The sequence below is a fragment of the Theobroma cacao genome, chromosome 2 (genome assembly GCF_053813885.1).
Source record: "Theobroma cacao isolate CCN51 chromosome 2, ASM5381388v1, whole genome shotgun sequence".
Classification (NCBI taxonomy): domain Eukaryota; kingdom Viridiplantae; phylum Streptophyta; class Magnoliopsida; order Malvales; family Malvaceae; genus Theobroma; species Theobroma cacao.
This window is the reverse complement of record NC_142640.1, coordinates 11,316,646-11,344,374: the sequence shown is the minus strand read 5'-3', so window position 1 is coordinate 11,344,374 and position 27,729 is coordinate 11,316,646. Positions and strand designations below refer to the sequence as shown.

The following is a 27,729-nucleotide window of genomic DNA, read 5'->3' as shown; positions in this document are numbered from 1 at the left end:
CAACCAGATCCTAAAACATTAGTAGTTTGTTGGTTGGTTGGTATAAATAGCAAAGCAGTTGGTTCGACGTTTTTTGGACTCCAATTCAGATTGAGAACTCTTTGTTACCAATTGAACTTTCGTTAGGATGCTCAATATAATATCATAATGTGGAGGTCGAAGGCACCTTATATTGCATTGACCAATGATATGGTATGGGTCAAACCTCGTCGTCCTTAACTTTTCATTAAATCTTTCCATCTCATTTTTGTTCCTCATGGTTTCGAATATGGGGGAGGGGGAGGATATTATATTCGAAAGTGACAAAAGAAGGGAACAATTTCTTTTCAAATACAAAGGCATCCAACAAGAATCTTATTATTATCTCTTTTTAAAAGCATCAATCACATACTCACTATGAGCAGCTCAGGTTGAGACACAACCCTGCTACCAATCTATGGTATCATCTTTTTCTTTTTCGCTCGCTAGACAGGCCAGTACAATGGTACAAATCCTACCCAACACAAATATATATAACAACTCCACAGCAGAACCAGAAAACCAAGCTACAAGGAAAAATGATTTTCGAATGCAGGCTTGGCTGTACATTGCTCAATTACTCACCGAGTAGGAACACTTCCAAACATGACATGCGTGGTGCACCTACAAATTACACAAGCCGAAATAAATAATGGACCAGAAACAAAGGGTTTATTTATTTGTCTAAAAGAAATCACTTACCGGAAGAAGAAATGAAATCCAAACTATGGAGTGGAGGAGGCCGAGGACTGGCCCTTATCCAGCTCCGCACTCAACATGTGATGTAGAAGAATATCAATTCTTTGACTACGAGTCTTCGTGCTGCACCATACCAGGATAAAAGAAAATCAAAATGCAACATATAAGAAACTCGAAGGTATGTGCATGATAACTTGTAGAAATGTCGAGACAGCGAATACAGACCCAACAAGTCTTCTTCGATATTTTCCTGATCCAGCATCCTGAAAATGTGAATAATGACAATCAGATTTCGATCTTTTGGATGGAGATATTAACTAGTGAGAAATCTAACGTGTTGGATAACCGCCATGGTAATGAGGATGACAATGGATGCAGGCATACATCAATATAAACTTGAGATTAACTCTTCTGACTAGATCAATTTGTCGATAAACCATTGTTAAGCAGACCCTCATGTTAACCTCAAACACTACGATGCTGAAGAATAGTGTAATAACAAAATGCAACTACTTCCTTCAAAGCTAATCATGCACTTGTGACAGCTCGTGCAAATGGTCAGAGGCTTTTGAAATTGGATAAGGCAACTCAAGACTCAGTTGGAGTAATAAACGACTCAACAGCCATATACTGCCCCCAAATTATTTTATTTTTTACATAAGAATCAGAATCACCCCTCTACAGATCTTGGTCCACCCAGTCCATACTGTAGTAATAACTCTTTAACAATATGAGAGCTTTTAAGTAAAACCCAGTCATAGAGAGTGGACAATAGAACCTGAAAACTAATCAGGAAGAATCCAACTTTTGCAATAAATTTGTAGAATTATTGATTCAATAACAGAGTTTATAAAATGTAAAAACCTTGTCATCTTCTTCACAATTCCCTGACGTCTCAAGATCCATTTCGGTAAAGAATGCCTCCAAGACAAAAGCAACAACCTGAATTCACATTGGAAAAAATTATAACGTTCTTTCTTTTATAAATGGCTAGAAAGTACCTCAGAAACATGAATTGTAGAACAGTTTAATTAAGAGAACAGGGAAACAAGCATAGCAGCAAATCTCACTAAATCCTCAAGTAAGAGATCCTTAAAATACTAAAGAAATTTGTATATGATGATCATCAAGCAACCAGACACATTAAGTTCCGGGTCATTGTACAAAAGCTGCAGACTATGAGCATAATCAACAAACTCTTAAATTTACTCTTATTTCTTAGTTTATATGCTCTTGTTAGGTAATACTCAAATAAATTAATTTAACCTAAAGTATATGTAAAGGTTTTTTTTTTTTTTTAACTTCTGGAACTAAAAGACACAAGGTCAATCAACTAGCTCCCTCTACTCCCATCTTTGTTCTTTTTCTTTCCTATTACCCTTTGACATAGAAGCACTTTAAAATTGCCAAGTCAGAAAATGCAAGAACAAAAGATATAAACGGAAAATATAAGCAGACCCTATATGACTGAGAAGCACCCAAGCATTTGTATGTATATGAGTACAAACAAATATACATGATAAACATACACGTGAAGAAACATTCCGAAAAGAGCATAAAGATAGATGTGGCAGACATTCACATATACAAAAGTAAATGTGTCTGCTATGTACAAAAGACAAGATGAAGATTAAATATTTGAAGACTTACCAAATTCAAAAGTAACAATACAGTAATTAGGTAGAAGCTGATAAAATATACAAGGGTCCAAGAAGTTCCAGTTAATTCTTTGTAGCTCTGCAACAGCAATTTTAAAAAATAAAAATCAATGCCTCCAAGAATGGGCATATCATTAGAGCAGAGCATGAAGAAAGAAAGAAAAGAAAAGACAAGAACGAGCAAAATTCTATAAAATGGAACTTGTACAAAAGAATGCTATGCATGACCAAGCTAAAATTTGCTAAGACTTTTGACCAAAAAATACTTCCATGATTTTATAGTTGGATGCAATAATTTGAAATATATTACATAGAATTTAAAGAATACTTGCTCAGAAAAGAGTATTCATGTCAGATGTAACAATACACACGAAGTCTATAAACTTATCCCTACAAGACATTCCCCTCTCTAGGAAAAAAAAAAGGTAACAACTGTCTCACAATATTGCTCAGGTATGCTATTCACTCAGTACGAGTGAAGAGCATTTATTAATGGTTTTTATTTATTAGAATTAGACTTTCTTTTCAAAGTGAAAAACTACTTATGGAACTCTTTTGGTGCAAGAATGGATGCAAAAATTTTTGTTCGTACAACAAGAGATCAAATCAATGTGATCTAGCTTTGTATGTATCTATTTTTTAAGAACAGCCCACATTGGCATGGACCATATATATTGAATCTGCACCTCGTTTGTGTCAGTGAGAACATAGCTTATCAATCAAACAAGTCCAAAATTATAGCTGATAGTTAGACTTATAAAAGATGGTGCACCAGTTTCTCAAATAAATGTTAGATACTATGCATAGAGATAATATGGATTAACTATTGAGTCCAAAAACTGCAATCTTACACCAAGATCAGTTCCTAAATTGCTACTATTTGAATAGCTATGAATTCCAATACCTTTTAAAATAACCCATTGCCAGCTCTAATTTAAAGAATATACTAAGCTCTTCTGCCGCAAGCAGGTTAAAATAGATGCCTAGAAGTTCACAATCAGCAGCGAGAGATATATCCAAAAAGAAAGAGGGTAATTATATCCTAATCCACCATTTAAACATATGTGAAGATGATATATAGATGTTCCTCTACATATCCCATACAGCAGAAGCGTGTGAAGAAAACAACAAAATGAAGAAAGTCTAGGCACCGAAGCAATACCTGCATCCACACTTGCCAATTTCCCATAACTAGCAAGTTAAAAAGTGTCACCATTCCATTTGGGTAATCATTAAAATTGAAAAGCAAATAGCTGATTTTGTCAAGGAAAGTCAATGAATGTTAACATATTGTTTAAAACTTGCAATTGCAGTTATAACATAATATACCTCTGAAATCAAAATGCCAAACGTTCAAATCCTGTAAATAGTCAAGATTTTCCTTTGAGATATGTAACCATTGAAAGATTAAGTACAAATTCGAATAAAGTTACTAAGGCATATAAGAAAGGTTTATACATATGATAAAAAGGATACTCATCATCACTGAGATCTGTTCCATCTAGATTGGAATTCCCAGCATTGACAATCCCACCAAAGATCTAGACATAAAAATGATAATAATTTCATTAGTAACATAAGCAGAAAATTATTAGACTGAATGATAATCCCCAGTTCAGACAACCATCAAATCTAGAATTCTAGACAAAGAAACCAATTTCTTTAGGATAAAATGTTCATGGACCACTCCAGATTGTTTGATAAATGGTGGCAACTTTACTAGAATGTTGCATGTGAAAAAATCCAAGTAGGCAGGCAGATTAAAACAGAATTTACATATCTTAAGTACCTGTATACCAAGTGAGCAATAGATGCATAGGACACAAAATATGGTCCCAAGATATGGCATTAAACTTGGTATGAGGGTTAAGAATGTAGCAACAAAAGCACGGTAACTTCGAACATGCATCAGGAGCCTTATCAATCTTAGCATTCTGGCAAGAAGAAGGTAGCGAATCCTGTTGACAAGAATGGGAAGCAAATGGGATATGTAAAAACAAACACTAAAGGAGGAAAAGGACATCCAAATTTAGCAACATTCAGTTGAATTCATTTATAATATAAGTAGAGAGCATCTATTTACAGGAAAATGAGGAATGGTGTGAGCAAAACTTAAACATGATCCATAGAATGCACAAGAGTTGGAATATTAAGTTGTCCTTACCATTCTCCATTTGAAAAAAAATCCAGTCCATCAGGAGTTGCAAAAGTTATAGTTTCTCCTATAACTGCAAGCACAATTTTTGTTTTTTTCAGAAATAAAATGAAATTGAACAGCCTATTAAGGAATAAGAATTTCCTGTCATACATAAAACTCGCAGAATAAAGAAACAGTGGATATAACCCACAGCAGAAATAAAAGTTTTTCTTTCAAGCTGAATGGCCATCATTGTGAATGTAAACTTTCTAGATGTGCCACATGCCATTTGCTTATATCCCTAGGGGCAAAATAAACTCAAAAAAACAATATATTATCTTATTGCAACATTGAAAGAAAATTTTGCATATAAAATCCTCAAATACCTAATTGTTGCACATTATTGCGTCAAAGCACTCTTAACAGCATGGTCATTCCCCAAGTTGCAATCTACTTAGTTTCAAATTTATACAGGAGTTCAATTCAGTGGAGAAACATGTATTCCAGCAGTATATTCCTTCATGTTTTTATCTTAACCCAAATCATTTCATGCTTGCAATTTTTACAGGTTACCTACAAAATTTTTTGAGCATTTAATATTTACAAGATTAGAATAATATCAATAAAATGTTGTTTTATTGAAGGGTAATGCGACAGGAAAAATTTTTCAGAGTATTTTCAAATATAAAAACTACTAAAGAACAAACAATAGGCCATTTGCTTTTACAGTCACCTAGTTAACTCTAGAATAGGAAGTAACTAAAAAGATTTGCTTGATGCAGTCTGTTTAATTTCTAAAAGTATTGGCAATTGAAAACTTTCCACCTTCGGTTGGACCACTGACGTCATTAAGTGATCATCCAATATTTGAACATGAAAGACACAAAATAATTTCTGAAATTTGCTTTTCCAAAGCAACTAATTCTAAGTAGTGTGCTGTTCAATTATTATTATAATTTCAAACAATATGAAAACAAATTTGGTTGCTTTTCCTTTAGTAGATATAAGGTGAAAAACCAAGGATGTATCTTGAGTAGTTACCTATTATCCATGTGATTAGAAAATCAAAGCGATTCTGCCCATCCCTCCAATAATTTTCAAATCCAAATGCGTATACTTTCAGCGCCATTTCCAGTACATACATCCACCCTGTCAGACAATAAGCAACTCATTAACCACCATGAGATAGTAACCATGTAGCATACATAAAAAAAAAGCAAGCATTAAATAAATAATGCAAATTTATGAAGTTAAAATTTTCAGTAAGTAAAATCAGGCAGTTATACAAGCTTAAAAATCAAGTACATGCAATAGCAAGTACTTACCAAAGACAAACTCAACCTCCTGCCACACCTTCTGACCAGAGTTGTTTTCAATATCAAGCTGCAGGCCAATTTAAATCACAAAAGTTAGTCCAGGACTGCGAGTTTTAAATTTTGCAAATTCATATCCTAGAAATCAAATAATCTGAAACAAATATCAGGAAAACATTCACTCCACTTAGCAATCCATCCAACACATAAAAGGAAAATGGTAGAAGCAGATCAGGAAGGTCTTCTTTTGATTTATTAGCCAATAATGGGTTAGTTCAGGACTGCAAGTTTTAAATTTTGGAAATATGTATCCTAGAAATCAAATAATCTGAAACGAAAAACAGGAAAATGTTCACTCCACTTAGCAATTCATCAAACGCATAAAAGGAAAATGGTAGAAGCAGATCAGGAAGGTCTTCTTTTGATTCATTAGCCAATAATGGGCTAGTTCTTTGAAGACCAGCCTTTATATAAACACACTTCTGCCTAAACAGCTACTGATTTACGGCAGAAAAAAAAAGGATTAGCCAAATCGATGCACATAACAGTAATCTTGGATGCACAAGCATCTGTGTCTCTTGTTTCTTAAGTGTGTCATCAATGCAGCTTCCTTGTCCCTCCATAGGCATTAGACCACAAAAGCCTCTAATTTAATTTTAAGCTACCTTATTTATTTATTCTTAGTTCCATATTGGATGAAGGTGGGAACCATAAGTCCATGCCAGAAAGAGCAGGAAACAGTGTCAAAGTTGGGAATCACATGGCTGGGCTCTAGAGGGTAGTAATAAAGCAATATATGGAGGGCAGTAATAAAGCAATATATGGAGGGCTTTTGTGATCATTCTTATTTCATTTTGTTAGGGAGCCAGTCAACAAACAAGAATATTATACACACACACACACACACACATATACATACATACATTTAATTTAGAATGTTATCAAGTATTCCAAGTAGTTGCTTCTTACTTTAAGTGCATGGCATGCCTCCTTGAGAATGGAGTAATTAATGGACAACATTTAATCATATAGCCAGGAAAGAAAATTTTAAACAATTTCTGATGGGGTACTGATCCAGATGCCTTTTTCAGTTTACCCTATCTCATTATATGCTTCAAAACAACCCATGGGTGAACCCCCAACTGTGGGCATGAGAAAAGGCTAGAAACAAATTACCACACACCAAAGGCAAAGTTTTACAAAGTTTCCAAACTCTTTAATTTGAAACATAAATTAATTTTACTCCAAAGTGCAAGAACTTGGAAGAAATGTAGTCTACAACTAACAGCATCAGCAGATAGATGCAAGTATATTTGTTATGTTAAATCATTAACGAAAAAATAACTGAAGAACCTTAGGCTGTTGAAGCAAATTAACTCTTACATGTTCATCTAAATGAAATGTGTTAGAGGCATACCGTTGTCTCAATAATAACTGCAAACAGATTCAGTATGAGAATGATGGATACTATGTATCCAAATTTGGGGCTCTGAACAAAAGCTTTCAAATTTTCAGAGAAAGGTGAACGGTAGATTGGAAATCTTTCAAACAAAGAAGGCTGCAAAACACATATAGATTCTGCTGTCATAAATATCTCATCAGTTATAATGAAAATGTTTTGAGAAGGTTAATAGTAAACTGGACTTACAGAATCCTCCTTTTGGAATCTTAGGCCAATGGCATTGCAAAGGTCAGTAAATTCGTCCAAGTTGATCTACAGGTCAAAAAATATCAAATCCAGCAATAATTACATTAAATGTAGTATAAAGAACTAAAGAAGTGATATTGTACAAACAGGTAATATGATTACCAGAAGACATATTAAAGACAGAGCACACACATGAAAATATTGAAAACAACAAATAAATAATTTCAAACATTAAATACCACCATAGACTCAATTTGCTCAATGATCTGAAGAAATATATTGAAAGCTCCTCCAAAGATTCCCATACAATTTCCTATCATATCAACACAGTGAGAAAGTTGTTGTATGATCATTGTCTGAGACTTTACAACTGAACAGTTCAATCTATCTACAAGGAAGCCCATTGCTTAAAGCACAGGACCTTGTAAACAACAACAATTCAAGATTACTGCTATGGTCCTTCAAGCCCCTTTGATGCCCCAAATATCTAGCAATTTTGTTTGGCTTCAACAAGCTGTTTTAGTTTATGAGTTCTGCCTGGAACTAAATTCTTAACGAAGATTTGGAAAAGCATGGCCTCTAGAAGGTGCAAGATGTTATTGAGGGGACTAATCTAGAACCTATGTTTATTGGGCATCAACCATATGTCAGGCTTTTCCCTTCCGAATGAACCAACTTCAGTGAACATAAGCAGCTGCATGCATGTTCACATCCTAGATATTATTCTTTCCATCTATGCAGAAAATTTTACAGGCATTTATTCAATCATTTATTGATGAACCCAAATCAGTAAAACAATCCTATTTGCACCCTTCCCCCCAACATCTAGTTTATCATCCTGTACAGCTTCTGTCCCACAAACTCGGACATAACTGCAAAAGATTCCAACACTGACCACCATCAAGACTCTCAGCTCATAGACCCAGGCAATTAGCTGCACATCCAGATAGCATTCCTCCTTTGAGTTAACAGAGTTACCTTCTGGCCAACAAAAAAGCATGGGACCAAATCTACAGAGGATCTTAGCTCAGGCATCTGCTCCCCTCCCATTCTTACAACCTGTTTAGCATGACTTAGGCAAGGCTCTTTTTATACCCTTTACTCAGGAAAAACTATTCATTTCTTCTTGATAAGTAGAACTTTTATGAACGGTTACAGAGACAAACTTCCAGTATTCCCTAGGATGTTATTCTGCCAGATACAGAAAAAAAAGCTTCTGGTTTTTCAATGAAAGAAACACTATAACCAGCCATTCCATTTGCTCCAATTAGGCAACATCACAAACACCCTTTTGGCCCCCTTTTTCTCATAAGGGTTAGAAAATATTAGTCATTGAAAATTTTTTGGTTATTATAGTCAATGATCTCAATAAGTAAAATCTCTTCTTCTACAAAGTTGAACTTAACTGCATGCACTGACACACACACCAAAAGGAAAAAAATGATCACTGGAATTTAAAGCAAACCAAAATGGGGAAGGAAAAGGTATACCTTGAAGTCATGACTATCATCCAGCTCATCAAATATTAACTCAAATTCTTCCCTTGATATTTTTGGCAAAGTCCTACATAAGATAATTAGAGGGCATACTTTATCATGCACAAAATCAACAAAACAACCTAAAGACAAGTGGTTTGAAAAGTCAATACAATACAGGAACCTTAATACAGTAAGCTACTTATGACCATCTCAAGACATAAGGACTACATCCTCATGAATTGACTGCATCTTTATGATTTTTCTTTCATTAATTGCGCCAAATATTTATCAATTACGAGATAAAAGTTGCAAAGAGAAAACTAGCTAATGTTTCACAATTGGACAGGAGGTTCAATTTCTTCAGGTTCAGAATGCTTTGATTCCACCTCAGTCATTTACCAATGTCCTAAAAAGAGTTAACAAGATAACAAGAGACAACTTGATAATATGCTAATATATACAAAATAAAAAAATCCTCTTATTTGAGATAGTTATTACTTCCTGCATAGTTTCTTCATTCTCTTAGAACATACCCAAAAAGTCAAAACCAGAAATGACTCAAACCCAACTGAACCTGTCAAATTCCACCTCTAAATATCCTATTGGAGAATAGAGTAAGCATATGTATCAATGCAAGAGATAAGAAGGCATTTTCTTCTCAAAACACATTAAAGATGGTGATGTGATTAGTACCTGTACTTATTTAGTTCTTCAAACAGACGAATGCATTGCTCCTTGTTGAGGAACCCAACTTTCTGTGTATAGAATAGGAAAACTCATATAACATTCAAAATACTTAAACCAAATCAACAACACCATACATTAAGCCTTCATTTGCAATGAGGGTTTGGCTACATCAATCATATTACAACGTTACAACATGGCGATACCATTTTATATGTAGAAAAATCACTCAAAGAGAAGATGACATTGTATTGTGAAGGAGTAATGCTACTTGTCCAATATTTTTGTCCCAACTTTTTATCCACCTAATGTGGCAAAATTTATTTGATAAGTCCAAGAATTGGATCTTCCACTTCATGGGTAAGTCAACCTATTCATAAATAAAATATTTAAAGTTAAACCTGTAAAGGGAGTTCTTGTTATAGAAAGAGGAAGTGTTGCAAACAAGTAAGGGATGTAACAGAGGTGGTAGAGAGGAACATTGGAGCAGTTCCTGAAGTATTGAGTGTCATGGCAAGTGGAAGAGAACAAGAAATAAATAGGTAGACAATGTATAAGATGGCTAGAGAAAGAGCTTTGAGTGAGAGTAAGGGAGTTTCGAAAAGTGAAAGTCCTTTGAATGAATTGTGAAGGCTCTATATATAATGTCAAAAGTGATGGTTACAAGGAAAAGGCTTTAATGCACGTAATGAATGATATTATTAAAGAGATTTTTAATATTAGGTAACCGTTACTAAGAGTTAATGTCGAGTAACGCTTAGAAACCCATTATATGACTGTTGAAGTAATTAGGTGTAATAAAACTTATTCTCGAGTAAAAGCTAATAAAGAATAGCTGTTATAAACAGGTACAATAGAAGAAGTTGTATGTGAATAGGGACAAGAAAATAAGGTAAAAGAGAGAAACACTTATACTTCAGGAAAAGGTTAAGAAAAAGACTCTTAACTACCTTTACATCTAAGCCACCAAGTCAAACTCTCCGGAACATCCCAAGAAAAAAGTAACTCGTGAACCCTGCCACTTATTTTGAGTTACTTTCACTATTATCTGTGTGAAGTGGTTATTCTATGCGAAGTAGTTTTACTTGTATTAGTTGTTGTGCGTGAAGTAGAGCTTTACTTGTAATAATTGTTCTCATTATTCTCTATATAATGTTATGTGATAAAATAATTCTTTAGAGAATAGGTATTAACCAAAATCGACTATCTACAAAACCAATTCATTATTGCCATATCAAGTGGGATACAAGTGTTTTCCTAATTGTAAAGTCTCTCCGAATATAAACATGAAACAAAATAATCAAACCACCAGTGGCAACTCAAGACATAAAAACTCTCTTTATCTCAAATTTACATAAGTAATTCAAACATCTGAAACCATGATGAATTCTGCAAAAAGAAACATGATGGATTGAAGGTAGTAATCAATTTTGTATCTTTGAGATGCTCAGTCACTAGAACTGTCCTCATCCTATCCCTTCTCATCTTACTTTATCCATCTGTTCTCTAATATAGAGAGTGCTTAGACAATATCATAAGACTCTCTCTCACTTCTTTATTTATCTTGCTTCTCAACTACCCATCTCCTCTTTACTTTTTACCACCTAGGCACCAACATATAATCGTATACTACTAATTATAATGAACTTTTAAAAAAGATCCAACTTAATAAATCCTACATACTTGACTTTGCAAAACTCTCCACATCCAGATCACAACATGAGCAATGACTAATACAGAGATGAAGTTTTGCATGACTTACACATGCAAAGATTTCTAACAACCATATCTTGTATACAGATGTAGCAGTGTTCAAAATGAGAACAGTTCAGCATGTCAAAAGGATACTTGACCAGCAAGTGAATAATGTACTTACATAATCATCAATGAGACCAAAGGCTTTACACAATATACTTCTTCTTGTTCGATCCATCTCAGAGACTTGTTTTGCAAGCTACAAGAAAAGGAGATTTAAGAGTATCTGTTTTCTTTTTTCTTTTTTTCCTGAAGTAACAGTTATTGCTAGCAAGATTCAAATAATAACTGATCATACATCAGCAACAAAAATTACAAGGAATACTACTTATTAAGTTGCATCTTTTTCCAGTCTTCACAGTTATTATAGCAAAAGTAAGATGAATGCACAGCATACCTCACTTTTGAAGCTGTCATATACAACAGCAAGGATTAAATTTGTGACAAAGTAAACCCCAACCAGGACATAGAGGACAAAAAAAAGGCAATACCAACGTGAAGCCCTGTAGCCAAAAGATTGAAAGATTTTGAAAATCAAAGGAATTTCCAAAAAGAAAATAAGGTATAACGTGATCCAAGTATAGATCAGAGGATGGAAAACATCCTTCTTTAAAAATGCTGATCTACCGATCATTATTCAGAAAATGTATAAATAAAGCTAAAAAGTTACACCAAATGAGTTTATCTTCACAAACGCCAAAAGAAAAATTATAGGGCATGCATAAAAGGATCATATTTGGAAAAAAAAAAAAAAACACAAGCAAGCAAACTAGCTTTTCATTCACAATAATACTAAAGAGTAGAACAAGCTGGCACTCAAAAAAGAGGGTGTGCAAAGTTTTATGATACGTTTACACATTTAATGTTCATTTCTATAGGGGTATAAAAACACCATCCAACCATTTTTTTTTTACAGTAAAGAAAGAAACCTCCAACCAAAGTACACTAAATTTACGACCATAGAATCAGATCGGCATTTAACTCCACAACTTACTTGTAAGCAGGTATCCATACATCTGGGTTGTTGGATGTGGTGAATAACACAAACATCTGATACAACGTGGTACCATATGAAGTAAATACCAATTTACCCTCTTGTGTATCTTCAAACATGACATATGCTACCCAACTGGCAAAAAGAAGAAATAGCAGCCACAAAGCCTGCAGTAGAAGTAGATGAGACAGCAATTAGTGCATGCTAGGAAAAAGCTAAGCAGTATATACTTAATGACCAATGAATTCAACCAGATCATAAGGCAAACACATATTGTTTAAAATTAAATTACAGCAGGCATGGATACTGGTATGGTACTAAAAGGAGTATACAAACCAAGACATTCAAGTATGTTTTGATCATTCCAGCCAAAATGAGGATGCTTGTTCGTAATTCCCTAAGTAAAAACAAAGTAGAAAAAAAAAAACATTAAATGAATGAAGCTGAAATCAGTACAAGCAAAAGTCACATCTTCCTTCAAACATGGATATTCAATAATGGTCAGTAATATATATAAACCTCAAAATAAAAATGTGATTTTCAATCAAGATTTATAGAATAATGTTTAATAGGTCACTCATATGTCAAAAAGATAATCTCTGACAAAATTGATGAATCAAGTTCAATTATGGGCATAAAATTCTACAAATAACTAATTTATGCCACCCCGAGCAGATCAAATTTTCCTCAACCAAGCCAAAAATTATCAAACCATTTTTCTGGTATGCTTTCTGTAGGAGAAAATAAAGCAGAGATGCATATAAAAGGGAAAGGAACTTTTTTCCCCCACCACTTTATTTTCACCTTATGCACCAAAACAGTGGCAATAAAAAAGAATTTAAAGTTCTCATCTTTCACATGTTTCCTGATGATCCAAATATGGAAAAATATACTAGAAAGAAACACCTATGTACATGATAGTGCAGAACCAAAATGATTTTCAAGTAAAGAATGCCATCAGCCAAAAACGAGACATTTTTCCTTTTAAACTTGTTCCTGAAAAAGGATTAACAAGGAGAGGTGGCCCATACATAACCTCCTCACAAACCAATGAAGTTTGCTTAAAAGACAGTAGGAGATGTCCTCGTCAAATTTCTAAAACCTAATAAATCTGATTCTACAAAAGTACATGCTGTGCACTATCTCATGGCGGCACCTAGCAGTTGGTGATGTATAAAATCATTCTTAATGCCAGATTAAATGTTGCTATCAAAGATTGATAACTTGTGTAAAACTAGCTTGACATTTTTGTCTGCTGCAAACCCAAGCAGCACAGAGACACCATAGATTTCCCACAATTCACTATTTAAAATCATACTCAAATTCTCTATGATTTTCTGTAGATCCATATGATACGATCAGATGAATTAATGGAGATAATGATGGGAAAAAAAAAGTGAAAAGAGCAAATGTTGTTCCAATTTACGTTTTGTGATGCATAAATTCAAGGCATACATCTGTGAAGCCACATGCATGCACTCAGCAGACTAAAGCTCAATTCTGGACATGGCACGAACAAACAGATGTCTGTAAGACATATAAAATACATGCATATACATTTAGGATTTCAAAGAAACAGAAAGTATGGACTTTGTCACTCACTACCTAATGTTAAGGATGACAATAATAACTCTGACATATGGCGCAACCCTCAATGGAAGAGATGTCAAGGTTACTGGAGACAAATAGAGAGCATAAACCAGTAAATCTGTCACCAATATTAAGAGGCAAATGACCTGGAAATTGAACCAAAACATGCACTGTTAGGCTACATCATAAGAAAGCAGGAGAGCATTGTAACATTAAATCCTGAAAAGATAACTAGGTGGCTCATATCAGGGGGAAATTAAGATAGTAAACTCTATTCATAGAATTCCAGAAACAAAGGATACAGCTTTAGGCCTTTTGGAAAGACAATAATATAAAGGTCACAGAAAACTATGTGAAAAGCCCATATTAAATCATCAAGCAATGATCAGTGACTAACATCATACATAAGAAGCAGTTACTTGCAAATTGTTTAGTTATGGTGATAAAAGTATAGAAGACCACAATTTTTTGTTTAAACTATAAGACTTACACTGCATTGTTTAGCTTTGAAGCAATAAAATCTATCCAAAGTCCATTCGCTTGAAAGTCACTGGCATACTTTTTCAGATTGCTAATGGAAACAGGTGACAGAGTTCAACAGAGCATAAACATTAGACTTAGGCTTTGCTGTCAGACAATACCCAAGTCTAACACTATTTGGAGTATCATACATTAATACCCAAGTCCATTTGAGGTGTCCAAAACAGGCTTAACATGGATAGATAATGCAAATTGAAGAATCTTAGTAATATAGTTTTGGGAAGGTATTCTTGCCAATGTTTCTAACTTCTACCTTTTTTCCTTACATTCAAGAAATCCATACATCAAAGAATTTTCATTTTTATAAAAATGCAAAAAGGAACAGAGAGAGAGAGAGAGACTAGGGATATGTATCCAAAAAAGAATCTTGGTCAAGTACCTTTAACAGATTAAGAGGGCGTTTCCAATAGATATGGGACCCTTCATAGAAAATAGGGAAAAAAGTATGTATCATGAAGAGAAGGAGAGTCACAACCTGCATAAGAATACAGAAATCAAAGGGTAAAAGCATTAGTTTGTGAATTTAATTATCAAGGAACAGAAGTTAAATTGCTAATTCCTGAAAGTCACTATTTTTCTTTTTTACATCAAAAAGAAAATAGCTATGCAGTGACTTGAGTATTCCCAATAGAAGGCACCTGCCCTCATGGTACCCCTTGGTTTTCGCCTTCTAGTAATGCTAAAAAAATGGGTCTACTTATGTTGCACATAACCAAAGCCAGCAAGGAAAAAAGCATTTATAAATAATAATAAGATAATTTTTCCAAATACTACCAAAAGCAAAGTTCATATACATATATATATATATATAAGAAAACCCAAGAAAAATAAATTAACTTGTACTTAAGTTATAACCATACGGTCAAAACTCTAGTCATTTCTTCACTGCTTTCTCCATTTGTTTGTTTGGTACTTGAGGTTCATTTTAAGATAAATCACAATCCTGAGTAATACAATAGGATAGCACAAGCATAACAGCCCTGTTTTTTGGCAATAAACTTGAGAATTGCATAAAAAAAAAAAATCTACTTATATTGCCATACCTCATAAATAAGAGACTCTGTGGAAGTCAAGTAAGGCAACTGCCCAAGAAAAAAGTATTCCCTATCACTGCAAGAATATGAACTACTCCTTAAACACCACAAAGGCTTCTGCAAAGAGTCAACCAAGTTCAGAATTACAAAATCATCTTCACAGAATTTCTAAAACTTTCTTTTTTTAACTTTCATGTTTGCTTTTCCATCCTGGTTCCTGCATTGAAATTTTAAGCAAACAACAGCAACCAAAAACAAAAGGTTATGCTAACCTCAAAAAAATTTAGGACAATCAATGCAAAGTAATTAAGGGTCCAAATGAGATCAAATTTAATAAAGATGAAGTAGAACTTTGCAGCACTTCCAAAGCTTGATTTGTCAAGAATTTGCTCAGGTAGACCAACACCATCCTCAGCCTGTAAAATCATGCCAACCAAGTAAGCACTCTTTCTTTTTCTTTATTTTTATAAAAGGATAGATAAAAGAATTTAGTTACCAGTTTTAATGTTAAGATTATGTATTTCAGATACTCTGCTAAGCATTAATCAGAGAGCGAATGGGAAGAGAAATTGAAATAATGCAAAGTGCGATGATAAAAGTGCACACATAAAAGCACAAACTAATAAAATCACACAACATTATCACCAAAAAAAAAAAAAACAATCTCATTAATTTTGAAAATACAAAATTAAAATGCCAATTTGCGGAAAGTCATACCTCTTCTACTGTTGTATTTGATCACAAACTGAAAATCTTACAATCTCAAATTACATCTGAAACTATAACTATATGCTAGAAATTGCAAGGGAACTATCGTCAAATCTACATCCGCTATATCCATAGCATATACTAAAACAAAATCAAAAATAGAAAATGACAGTCAAAATGAAGTTATATTCAAAGATTAAATGATGTAACATCATTTTGAACTAAAATCATCGGCAAAAAAGAAAACACTTCTAAAAACGAAATTATAACGTAAAAAAGTAAACACAATTCTTGAAACGGCATTTAACAACGGTAATAGTTTAACATCACGAGAAGAAATAAAAGATAAAGAAGGTGACCAGATCGACGAGGGCAGCTGCTTTCTGGTAAGGAGAGCCGTAAGTAATAGCTTCAGAGCGACGATATAACGGATCTCTCCTTCCACCGCCGTTGCTGCTTTCTCCGAAAAGCAGAGGCTTATCCATTTTTCAGTATTTCACCCCGGCTCCACTCACTGACACACTCAGACAAGCATCAATGATGAAACTAGTTTGTTTTTTGTTTTTTTGCTCTTTAAAAGAACTAGAGAAAGCTGTTTGTAAGCTCGTTATGCAATTTGGCAAGTTTACTAATAAGACTTGTTTGGATCCTTTTCGATAAAGGCAAATTTGGATCTCTTGGATTCAACTCGTTGTCATGCGGACTGTTGATATAATGCCGCGGTTGGAAACGTGGGGTCATATAATTGATGACGGTTGATGTCGGCCTTGGATATACGATCCACACGGGACCAGTTCGTGTTTTAGACCCTAACTGTATAACGGATCGCGCTCGATGCCTGGAAGATGCTGGACTCAGACCGGAAAAAGGAAATACAAAAACCGGCTTGACGTAGAAAATCATTTCAAATATATTTTCCATATCGGTTTACTTGGAAATTACATTCACATTTCCAATAAAAAAATAATATTAATTCCATCTTAATTTATAAATTGCTTTTTTATTCTCTGAAATTTAGAGACAATGCACTCACTTTTGGAAAAAGTAACAATGTTAATTATTTAGAACTTTAAATAAAAAAGACAAACATATTAATTACTTGTTTTATTTCTTTCTTTATCCAAAATTTTTTTAACTGCAAAATTATAAGATTTAGTTGAGTAAGATATTTAATTTATTTTAAAAATTATTTTTAATTATTAGTAAATTAAAATTTAATGAAGTTATATTCTATTTCAATTACATATTTTACATATTAACTTTGAAATAAATGTATTAAGTTAAATAAAATAGTTACTATTAGTTTGGAAAAAAATGATTTAGTGATAAAGAATTGATTTAAAACAAAAAAAATGGAAAGGGAAAAAAAGGGAAAAGGAGAAACAAAATAAGGTATTTTTTATCTTTAAAGTAAGTTTTGAACAAATATTAGTTCGGCTAATTGAATCTTAACACCAATTACTTTTTCAAGAGAGATAAAGAGTGGTTTTCTAAACTACTGGGGTAAAACTTCATTAATGACAATAATTTTCATAATTGAACTATATAGATGTGATATATTTAATATATAATTCAATTATAATTGAGCTTAATTATTAATTTAATAGTAATTAAAGATTATTGATTTAGAGTTAATTAATATTTTCAATCGTATTTATAACTAACTAAACCTCTCAATTTTTTAATTAGAAACAGAAAACCTTGGAAAAAAAAAAGAAGAGAGATAAAAATGGAATCCCTTCTTCCAATTTTTTTTTTTTTAAAAAAAACCCTAAGATAAACATCACAATAATAGCGTGCTGGGGCTTTCATGAAGCTTAACGGATGAGGATGCCAGGCCATTACCCTGGCCCTCGGGCGTTGGGATAAATGAAGGGCCCATCGCTGGATCCCATGTGCCCAATACCCACCACCAGATGACTGATCTATTTATTGTTTCAAACTAGAAGCAGTGCTTTTTTTTTTTTTTTAATTTTCTAGAAAGAGACATCGGGTAGGAGAGAAGCTGGAAGTAAGCGTCAGACGAACAAAGTCGCATAGCAATTAACAAGCCTCTGGTCTGAAAGGGGAAAGAAAAGGGGACTGATTAAGACCAAGAATTAACAAAGTTAACTGTAGCAGTAGCACCACAAAGTGCTGAAGAATGTTAAGCAATTTCACCCATATGGTAAGAATAACAAAGGGTAGTACGAGTGAGCAAAAAAATAGCTGCATTTCTGACAAAAGAATAACAAATATTGTAGGCACTCTCTCTCCACAAACTACAACACTAAACTATACTCGCTATAAATACTGCACAAAGAGCTTTACCACTAGAAAAGTGGGGAAGTTACAGCTGGTAAACTTGAAGTTCCCCCCCGACTAAAAATAAGTGGGAGTGTGAAAAGGTTAATTACAATCGTAAACGAAGCTGAAGCAGGCAATTAGGAATCCATCAAAATGCCCTCTCCCTCCCTGCTGAGTTCATCTTTTGTCTTACAAGAATCTCCATAGAGCAATAAGAAATCTACCCAATCAACTTGAACAGATAGCCTCATGCTGACTTCAAACCTGCAAAATGTGATCCAATACTCTTAATAACAAATTCAGAATTACCTACCACATCAGTCACTGTTCACTGTTTAGTAAAAATGTCCAAAGAAAGTCATTAGCAAGAAAGTCAAATGAATGGCCTAGTTTGCCACAGCCTCATATGTCTACAAAGGGCATTGAATGGAAACAGCTTCAGCGAGCACCCAAGGTTATATGCTGAAAACCCCCTACTTCTAAGCCATGACAATGTCTTGTACAACTATGCTTTTTCACAGGTCAACCATCCCATCAATAGGCTAAGGCCCAAGAAACATGAAAGTCACTGACATTCTACAAGAAACCTGAGATTAAGTCTGTCCAAATAGAAGGGCTGAAGTGATACACAATAACAAAAACAAGCTGTCAGATTTTGGACTTATTGTTGTTCAAAGTTTACTAATATTTCGATCAAAAACTAAGGGTACTCAACTTTATTTTTAGATCAGATCCCAAGAACACAGGATTCGTTACTTTGATGCATAAAAAATCGCAATAACTTCAGCTCCCATGCCTATCTGCCTGATAGCTATTTTACCGGTCAGATAGAAACTTCTTATAATGACAGGAGAATAGACAGGTTATGAATTTAATTTTGTTGTATGTTTCCAGTCTGGCACTGAACTGAGCATAATTGGAGTATTAATACATCTCAATCTAGTGATGGTTTGGGTCTCTGAACTTCAACAAACTGTTATAAACATGGACCCTACTACCAAATAAAAGCTTTGAAGTACAAAGTACCTCTCTCAAGATGGAATCAACTCAGCAATCTCAGTATTAAAAATATTACCCACACTGTTATACTCGATTTTGTTTTTGAGTATTTACACCACAATAAAGATATCTCTAAGGACAATATAGGAATTGACAGAAATTATTTCTCAGGTAGAGATAAAGTACCATTAAATGGTAAGAGATAAACTAACACACTAAAAAGAAGACAGTGAACCCAAATTGGAACATACCAGATAGGCAAGGCACATGATTGTGGTTTAGAGACCTTATATTAATGACAAATATGTGCAGCAGGCCTTCAAGGTTTATTAGCAAAAGGGTACAAAACCTTTAGAACCCATCACAAGAAAGAACTAAAACTCTATATACCTCCCACTCTCTCATTCCCACCATGCAATAACCATAATCTGCAGCCTGGAGTACAAATCATAATTTACAGACAACTTTCATATACCCAACTAACAAAGCTTAGGATACAGTATGAGCCAACCTAACCCATATTTATTCCAATAAATGCAGCTAAGAAGATGACTATGAACCAATCCCAAGACCAAAAAAGGAGAAAAAAAAGGATGGCCTCTACAATTGCAGAAGCATGAAGATTTCAATGTCCATACAATCAGAATCAACTTGCTGAAAAAAACAAAAGATGAAGTCCATGGAATCTAGTATGCACTATAACACAAAAAATCAGCCATCAATTAGAAAGAGACAATTGAACACCATTCAAGTCATAAAAGACAATTATGTACAAGCAAACCACAAATAGGTAATCATAAAAACCATTCACTGTTTCTCATTTTGAAATAAAAAATAAAATCTTCCTGAAAAAGGAAAAAGTGAACATATTTAAAAAGTATTATGCAAAAGTATAACTCTATTCACTGGTCAGAGCACCCATTAGCATTTAAACTAGTAAATAAGGAAACGATCAGGCATCAAAATAATATATCCCTGGGCAAAAGCAACCCATGAACCAGATTGGTAAGTGCTGATGGATTACCTCAAATTACGAATCACTCGATTTTTTTCCTGTGACAATCTGGAAGATCCGTAGACCCCTGCTAAACGCCTCATTAAATAAGATCCTAGTCTGCATTGACTGAAATCCAGGCATCCATGACAAAAATGCCACAGGGGCCATAACAATAACCCCAAATAGTATATCATAGAGCCGAGCCACAGAAACCACAGAATCCCAGAGCCTGGTAGATTGCAGAAAGGGCCGAAGGACTTGGGCAATCAATATTAGTCCCCAGCCAGTGGGAATAAAAGCCAATAAACTGGTGAAAATGTCGATAAATTTAAAGTCTGTGAACTCTAGCAGTGCAATTATAACAAGTATTGCAAGAATGATGACCAGGAATTGAACCAGCCGAAAATATATATGATCCTTAGCTGCATATTTGTCCCGAGCATACGAAATTACCAAATAAATTCCAAATGCCACAAAAATGTAGATCCAAGACAGCAAGTAAACAGCAATACTGGTATTACCTGCAGCAATACCCAGCTGATATACAATCCCATACTGGAAAAAGAAGAATCGAAGGTCTAAAATTATTTCCAGTAGCTTCCCCCAGAGGCCAGTTGTCCGCAGATGATCCTGCTCCTCATACCACCATCTTTCCCAGCTCTGTTCAGCCTTTGCAAACACACCACCACGGTACCAAATCCAATTCATAAATTCATCAAAGTCATAAACAGTCTTTAACCAATCAAAACCAGAAGGATTGAATACAAAAGGGGCCAAAATCCATGATAGGACAAGAAACCAACTTGAGATAGTCATAGCTATGTAAACAAATGTGTCCTTAGCTATAGGGCTGTGAGATGCATAAACCGTAAGTATGAGACCAAGCTCAGTAGCCTTTATAAAATGGCTGCGTGCATAAAGTCTGTAATTTTCTGCAAAACTCTTGTGTTGTACAACAAAACCACGGCCAGTTGCCCGATACTTTGCACCACCATGAAGGACAGTCCTGCCAAAGAAGTGGGTACGGGTTCCCATGGAGAATGTGTAGAAAACGGATGAAAGCTGAAGCTGCATTGTCAAGAAATCCCATATAGCTTGAAGGAATCCATGCTCAAGGGAATTCTCCACTATCATTGGAAGGGCAGTGAAAAGACCAAGTTGGATGATGAACTGTTGATTTAAGATGGCACCAAGTGCTTTATTGTTGCTGCTGCTGTTAGACAGGGCAGATTTCTCCACACCACTAAGAGCTAGATAAAGTCGGCCCCAAAGAAATGCGTATACAGTAAGAATGACCATCATTGTATTGAAAAAAAATCCCACAGTAGTATAAAAGAATGATAACATCCGGAAGAAGTCCAGTCTATGACCCAGCCTATAGACATCTCTGCTGAGAACTTGCTCACCATTCCCACTAGCAACCTTGGCTTCAAACATGGATATTTGATTCAGCCCCACATCCCTTCCTTTGCCAACCTGGATGTATTCATGATGTGTGACATTGCCTCCTCGCAAAGTACAATTAAAGCCAGCAAAAATGTCCTCACTAATATTAATTACTCTGGAAGCTTTACTGATCCCACCCCGAGTCAAGAACCAAAACCTGTCAAAGACATCAGGATGTCCATAATGCATTCGAATTTTCAGAGGATTTGCCAAGACACGCTGTCCCAAAGTGACAAAACTTGTTTCTTGAGCTGACATAAACCAAGCAAGTGAGGAAACAGAACCGGTAAAAATGTGTTCCCTGACTCCCAAGATGGTGGGCTTTCGTATACCATAGTAGTGCCTGTATTCCTCCAAGAGATTGCGCATTTTGAGTGCCTCCTCAAAATAGTTGTCTTGGTTCATATCTATAGTTTGAACAGCATCACCACGGGTGAAGATAAGGGCATGGTTTTGATTCTCTGGTTTACCCTCTCCAAGCTTCAATGGACCAGGCAATTTGACACGATAGATCTCCACCTCCTTCTGCAATTGTTGATCATATTTCACAAGAACAGAGTAATACTCTGTCTCATCCCTCGTTGTAGAAACCTCATCAACATAGGCAACTCGAAGGGCTTCATTGTGTTTCATCAGATACAAGATTTCCTCAGCATGTGGATCCTTTTTAGCCTTCTGAGCCCCATATATCTGGCAGGCAACCACATATGTGTATTTCATCAAAGTGGTTCCCTGCTCATGGCCTTTGAATAGCAAACCTAGAGAACTACTTGCTCTGCTTAAACTCCTGGAAGAAGGTGACTCAGAGTTGAAGCTATCCAAACCACCATCTCTCCCCATAGAACCAAGTTCTCGTGCCCCTTCTCTAATATCCATCTCTGATGCAGAATCAAGGAAAGCCAGCATCTTCAAAGCTCTATAATAGTACATCATTCCTCTGACAGTGCGTGAAAGTGTCTGGCCTCTGTAAGATGCCCAGAGCCTCAGATCTCTCATCTTGGTTGTCCATATCTCATCATCCTTTACCATTCCCTCTCGGCGCATCCTTTCCATGAAATTTTTCCATTCATCGTCGTATATGGTCTGCAAATAATATAGGATAGAAATCCCATCTTCATTCTCAGTTCGGAGCTGCTCTTTGCTGTAGAGCACCTCTTCATTGTAGTAAGGGGTGAGGACACTAAAAGCCATCATCTTCTCTACTTGGGGAGCATGAGGCATATTCATAAAGAGTGAGTTGCTAAAGAAGGCAATTCGACGTCTTGCCTCAAGATTAACTGGAATGGTCTGCATGGAGTCCCTGGAGGTCAGAATTGTATGCAAGCGCCTAACCTGCCGATAAAACTTCTCGTCACTAAGGTCAGGCAACTTAACAGCATTTTCAAACAGCAGTCCTGCCATGGCAGCAGGATCTCGAGGTGCCAATCCATCCTCCCTCAGCTGTTCAATGGTCCTCTTGTCTTTGATAAAATCACGGACCGCAATCTCATAAAGGGCCTGCAAAGTATTCACCACCTGGTTCACATCCTTCTTGGGCTTATTCAATATCTCAACAAGTTTTATCAACTTCATATGAATCTGGGGAAGCGCAGTCATTTTGAATGTTCTGGTAAACTTCTCAATCTCAATAGAATGATCAATTTCTTGAAACAGGACAGTGAGAATCGAATGCTCCTCAGACTGGACATTGAGGATTTCAAGCATCATGTGCTTGATGCTATCATAAGCTTCAATCACAGCACAACGCCTGTACTCATTCTTGCATATTTTATACCAAAGCCACTTATCAGGAGCATCCACCAACTCTTTTGCCTGGCTGAGAGCAAGCAAAAGCTCATTGCATAGCAGAAAACACGGCCAGCGAATAACCCTGACATTCCAAGAATTCTGGGGCAACTCTAGGAGCTCAACCTCCCGATCAGAGATGATATCTTCTTCCCTGAAAATCGTAATTATCTCATTCCATATCAGAGCAAACTTGTGAGCCTCAACCTGGTTTGATTCAAGCTTCCTGTAAGGTCGCCCGAGTCCATATCTCAGCTTCAACCGGTGAATAGCATCATTAAACTTGCTCCTAAATGTTCCTCTGGCATTCAATAACTGCTCTTCTGGCATCAGATTGAACTGAATTGCACTGGCAAAGAACTGAAACCTCAGCCTCAACTGCTGGATGTTTCTAATCTCACCCAAGTGCTGGAATAACCCCACTCCTGCTCCCACAAACGAAGAATAAATCGAATACCAAATCTGAATATCCATCAAGTAAATAAACACCACAGGCAACCACAACAAACCAACAGCCAATTTGTTACTGCCACCAAAAATCTCATGCCACTCATACTTCACAGTCTCAAGATCCAACAACTGTTTTGTCGGTTTAATCATAGGTTTAATCTGCAAGAAATAACTAAAAGCAAATTTCGTAGTTAATACCAATACCCAAAACAGAGTATACTTAACATTATCAACTAGCCCTTCCCTCAATCCCCGACCAACAAAACTCTTACTCTGGAACCACCAAGACAACAGGTAAAATATTTTCCAATTTGTCCCCTCAATAAAGTTCCTAATCCAAGGTATCACAAACAAAGCCAACGCCAGCAACTCCGGTAACACAAAAACAAATGCAATTTGTAGAAAAAGGACAACCCTCCTATCAGGTTCACCAGTCCACCTTCTATCACGGTTCCTCTGCGTCCAAATCCTTCCGTAACAAACTGCAAAAATCACAATCCAGGCAGCAGCAACCACCGCCTTTAACACCATCCTGACGCCAAGCCCCAAGGTTTCTCTCGAAATACGGCTATACTGCATCCCTGCATCTAATAAAGACTGCAAAAACCTCATCCCACTCCAAGTAATAAACACTGTCAAAACCTTAACCTGAACATCCCTAATAGTCAAAGCTTGCCAGGGATACTCCTTCCCTTCCCAAGCCACAATAATCGCCGCCTGAAGAAACAAAAACAGCATCACCCAAAGCCTATCAAAACTCCGGTAAAGATTCCAAAACGACCTTTGCTCAACGAACCCAGTTTTCCCAATATGTTTACTTCCACTGGAAGTAACAAAATAATTACTGCCCACATCAATCGGCCACTTGAGTTTCTGAAAACATCTCCTACTCCAAAAATACTCATTCAAATCATCATAATTCCTCCAAGCACTATGCGGCGCCGTTCCGTTCTTGCTACTCTCAACTTCCGCCTTTACCGTCTCGTATATCGGCTTTACGACACGGTCCAAAAACGCGTTATCTCCTGATATCGACGGCATAACAGGCTGACCAGTGTTTTCATCGATGTAATCTTCGAGAATCTTGTTTAATTCCATTGCCATGTGATGGAAGATGTAGCAGATGCATTCAGGCATGAAACGGAGATTCGCAGATTCGCCCCAGATCAACAAATAAAGCCCTACGTAAAGTAACTCACGCCGGTGATCAGAGTTAGAGCGGCTGCTATCGGAGATCCATATGTTCGATTTTTTGCCTAAATAAGAGCACCAGCTAGTGTAGTTTTTGAGGAGCTTGCGGCGGAATCTGCGGAGGACGCCGGCGTCGAGGGTATCAATGTTGTCCGGCGGAGGGGTTAGCCGCATCTGGGCGTTAGCCAGATGGAGGACGAGGTGTTCCCTCTGGTTCTTGACGTTGCCGTGTTGGAATCCGAAGAAGAGAGACAGCCAGTCCAAGAGGTCCATGGCAGGGTGCCATTGTCCGTAAGGAGGCTTTCGTAGATCTCCGACGGCACGTAGTGCGGCAGCGGCGGCGCGTACTTCCGGGAAACGGAGGGAAGGGTGGTCGGCGAGGAGGTTGTGGACTGGGATTATGTTGTAGGGCTCGTCTTCAGGCGGAGCGGTTCGGGGCGGGCCCGACTGAGGGCCGTGACGGTAACGGAGAGACATGGCATTAAAGAGAAACTAGGGAATTGGAGGAGGTGGTAAACCGGGTTTGGATTTGTTTTCCTTTTTGGGAAAAGAGAAGGTAGGAAATGGATTGGATGTATGAGCACTGAGCGGGTTTATTACGCGTTTAATTTTTTATATTTATCGTTTTCCCTTGGGGGTGAATAATTTGAAGCGTTAACGACTAGGGTTTTCTTTTCTTTTTGGGTCCATACGGGTAGTAGTGGGGATGCGAGGATTGGGCATAGCCACATTAGGACAATTTTGATATTTCTGATTCTCATTTTCGTTCTTTGTGCAAATTGCCAAGTTGAATACGATTTTGCTTATTCCATAAGGAAATTGTAAATTACGGAAACAGTTGAGAACATGGAATTAGTACTAACAAACACACCAAGTAGAAGCCTTAATCCTACTGAAATTAGATCACCTAATTAGTCTGGAAAAGGAGTGAGTGCCAGTAATAATACTTTTAATTGCTTTACCTATCCTTTTCTGCGATTGAATCTTCCGTAATGTTGTGTTCTGTGTACATGTTTTTTAATTTTGTGGCTTCTGGAAGATAGCGCAAGGGCCGATCTCGCCTGGACAGAGACTTATTCCATTAAAAAGGAAACTATACGTTTGTGTCAATAATACATACAATGGCGATGAGATTCAGGCGTTTATAGTCAAACGCGCTTTTTTTTTTAATGTGCGAAATTTTCAATTTGAACGGAGCCGGAGCTCTTTTGGGGGTAGGCACATGGCCATACGGCATAACCATATTGTCAAGGGCCCCACCTACCTCGACGTTTTGTTTTTAAAATTAAACCAAGTAAAAGGGAGGGAAGGCTTCTCAACGCACAAGACAAAGCAGTCTTAATGTCGAATGACGAGGAAGTTGGCTGTGTTTGTAAGAAGCCACTGTCCAAATTTGACGCTTTGTATTCCCAATTTCCAAGCACATAAATTTTACGCGCAAAATTCATCTTTACGCAAATCAGACTTGACAATTGTAAATCATACATTATTTCTCAAACTAATATTTTTTTTATTAAAATATCTGTGAAGTCCTTATATTAGGATTTTTTTTAATTTAATTTTTTTATTCAAAATCATAATATAAAACAACATGTATGCTCATGAGGTTCGAACTCAAAACCTTTAATAAATATATTAAAGCTTATAACACCACATCCAAACCTTCATTAATGATCATAACTTACTTGTCTTCTATTGTTTCTTTTTTTCTCTATTTTTTTTTCTTTCTTTCCTCAAAATGACATCGTTTTGAAGTACTTTTACATGCTCAAAAACTCTAGCTATAAAAACTCTTGAAAGCCTTCTTTAAAAATAAAAAATTTCAAAACGAAGTAGTTTTGAAGAAAAAAATAAAAAGGAAAAAGAGAAAAGAAAAGAAGAAATAAAACACAAGCAAGTTATAACTAAAGGCTTTGGCATTCTTGTTAAAGATCTTGGGTTCAAACCTCATCAGGAACACATCTTGTTTTGAAAAATAAGTGTGTCATATGTAAGCCTCTTAATGCACCATGTGGTGACCTCTTGGTGTGCCACATGGCATCTCGAGCCCAAAGATTGCCACATCAACGTGACGTGGCACTGCCACTTCACATTTAAGTTCAAGTGCTGACACGTTAACGTGGCATTATCACGTCAGCATTTGGTGTTATCGTAACGTACAGGTCCGGGAACCCGATCGCCAGACGTGAGTGAAAACTCTAAAAAATTAAGAGTCACCATCAATCTTTTTTGCTAAGTGCGATTGACCACCTATTGACTCGATTCTAATCGACGAAGCCTTAAATTAATTTTAAGCCTGTCGAAGAGAACATTAAATTG

At 36.0% G+C, this 27,729-nt stretch overlaps 2 protein-coding genes and 1 non-coding gene across 4 annotated transcripts; all 3 read right to left on the bottom strand.

The window, feature by feature from the left end:
• Positions 1–300: 300 nt before the first annotated feature.
• TPC1 (two-pore channel 1) lies at positions 301–17,110 on the bottom strand. Of its 2 annotated transcripts, XM_007043536.3 has the most exons (24): positions 16,616–17,102; positions 15,821–15,964; positions 15,558–15,665; positions 14,894–14,989; positions 13,990–14,120; positions 12,721–12,781; positions 12,385–12,551; positions 11,788–11,893; positions 11,512–11,589; positions 9,645–9,706; positions 8,964–9,036; positions 7,474–7,539; positions 7,243–7,383; positions 5,838–5,895; positions 5,554–5,661; positions 4,540–4,603; positions 4,165–4,333; positions 3,852–3,916; positions 3,538–3,628; positions 2,368–2,454; positions 1,582–1,659; positions 943–980; positions 721–840; positions 301–642 (listed from the first exon to the last, which is right to left on the bottom strand). In XM_007043536.3, the coding sequence occupies exons 1-23, from the start codon at positions 16,739–16,741 to the stop codon at positions 744–746; spliced, it is 2,214 nt and encodes a 737-aa protein (XP_007043598.3). In that variant the 5' UTR covers positions 16,742–17,102; the 3' UTR covers positions 301–642; positions 721–743. The 2 variants fall into 2 exon arrangements, with proteins under 2 accessions (XP_007043598.3, XP_017971414.2); XM_018115925.2 differs by lacking the exons at positions 301–642; positions 721–840; positions 943–980; ... (1 more) ...; positions 2,368–2,454; positions 3,538–3,628 and adding an exon at positions 3,688–3,735 and having other exon boundaries at positions 3,834–3,916; positions 16,616–17,110.
• A 1,339-nt stretch (positions 17,111–18,449) lies between these two features.
• On the bottom strand, positions 18,450–26,066 carry GSL05 (glucan synthase-like 5). The gene is made up of 2 exons (XM_018115855.2): positions 20,566–26,066; positions 18,450–18,806 (listed from the first exon to the last, which is right to left on the bottom strand). The coding sequence occupies exon 1, from the start codon at positions 25,885–25,887 to the stop codon at positions 20,572–20,574; it is 5,316 nt and encodes a 1,771-aa protein (XP_017971344.2). The 5' UTR covers positions 25,888–26,066; the 3' UTR covers positions 18,450–18,806; positions 20,566–20,571.
• LOC148764037 (small nucleolar RNA J33) lies at positions 22,848–22,928 on the bottom strand. The gene has a single exon (XR_016024940.1). It is a non-coding gene; the product is annotated as a small nucleolar RNA J33 (small nucleolar RNA).
• Positions 26,067–27,729: the final 1,663 nt, after the last annotated feature.

Coding starts and splice junctions, on each gene's coding strand:
- GSL05 (XM_018115855.2), bottom strand. CDS start 25,887: ATGTCTCTCCGTTACCGTCACGGCCCTCAGTCGGGCCCGCCCCGAACC.
- TPC1 (XM_007043536.3), bottom strand. CDS start 16,741: ATGGATAAGCCTCTGCTTTTCGGAGAAAGCAGCAACGGCGGTGGAAGG. Junction 4,334..4,539: donor TTTTTTTCAAATGGAGAATG/GTAAGGACAACT, acceptor TCTTGTCAACAG/GATTCGCTACCTTCTTCTTG. Junction 981..1,581: donor ATTGTGAAGAAGATGACAAG/GTTTTTACATTT, acceptor TCACATTTTCAG/GATGCTGGATCAGGAAAATA.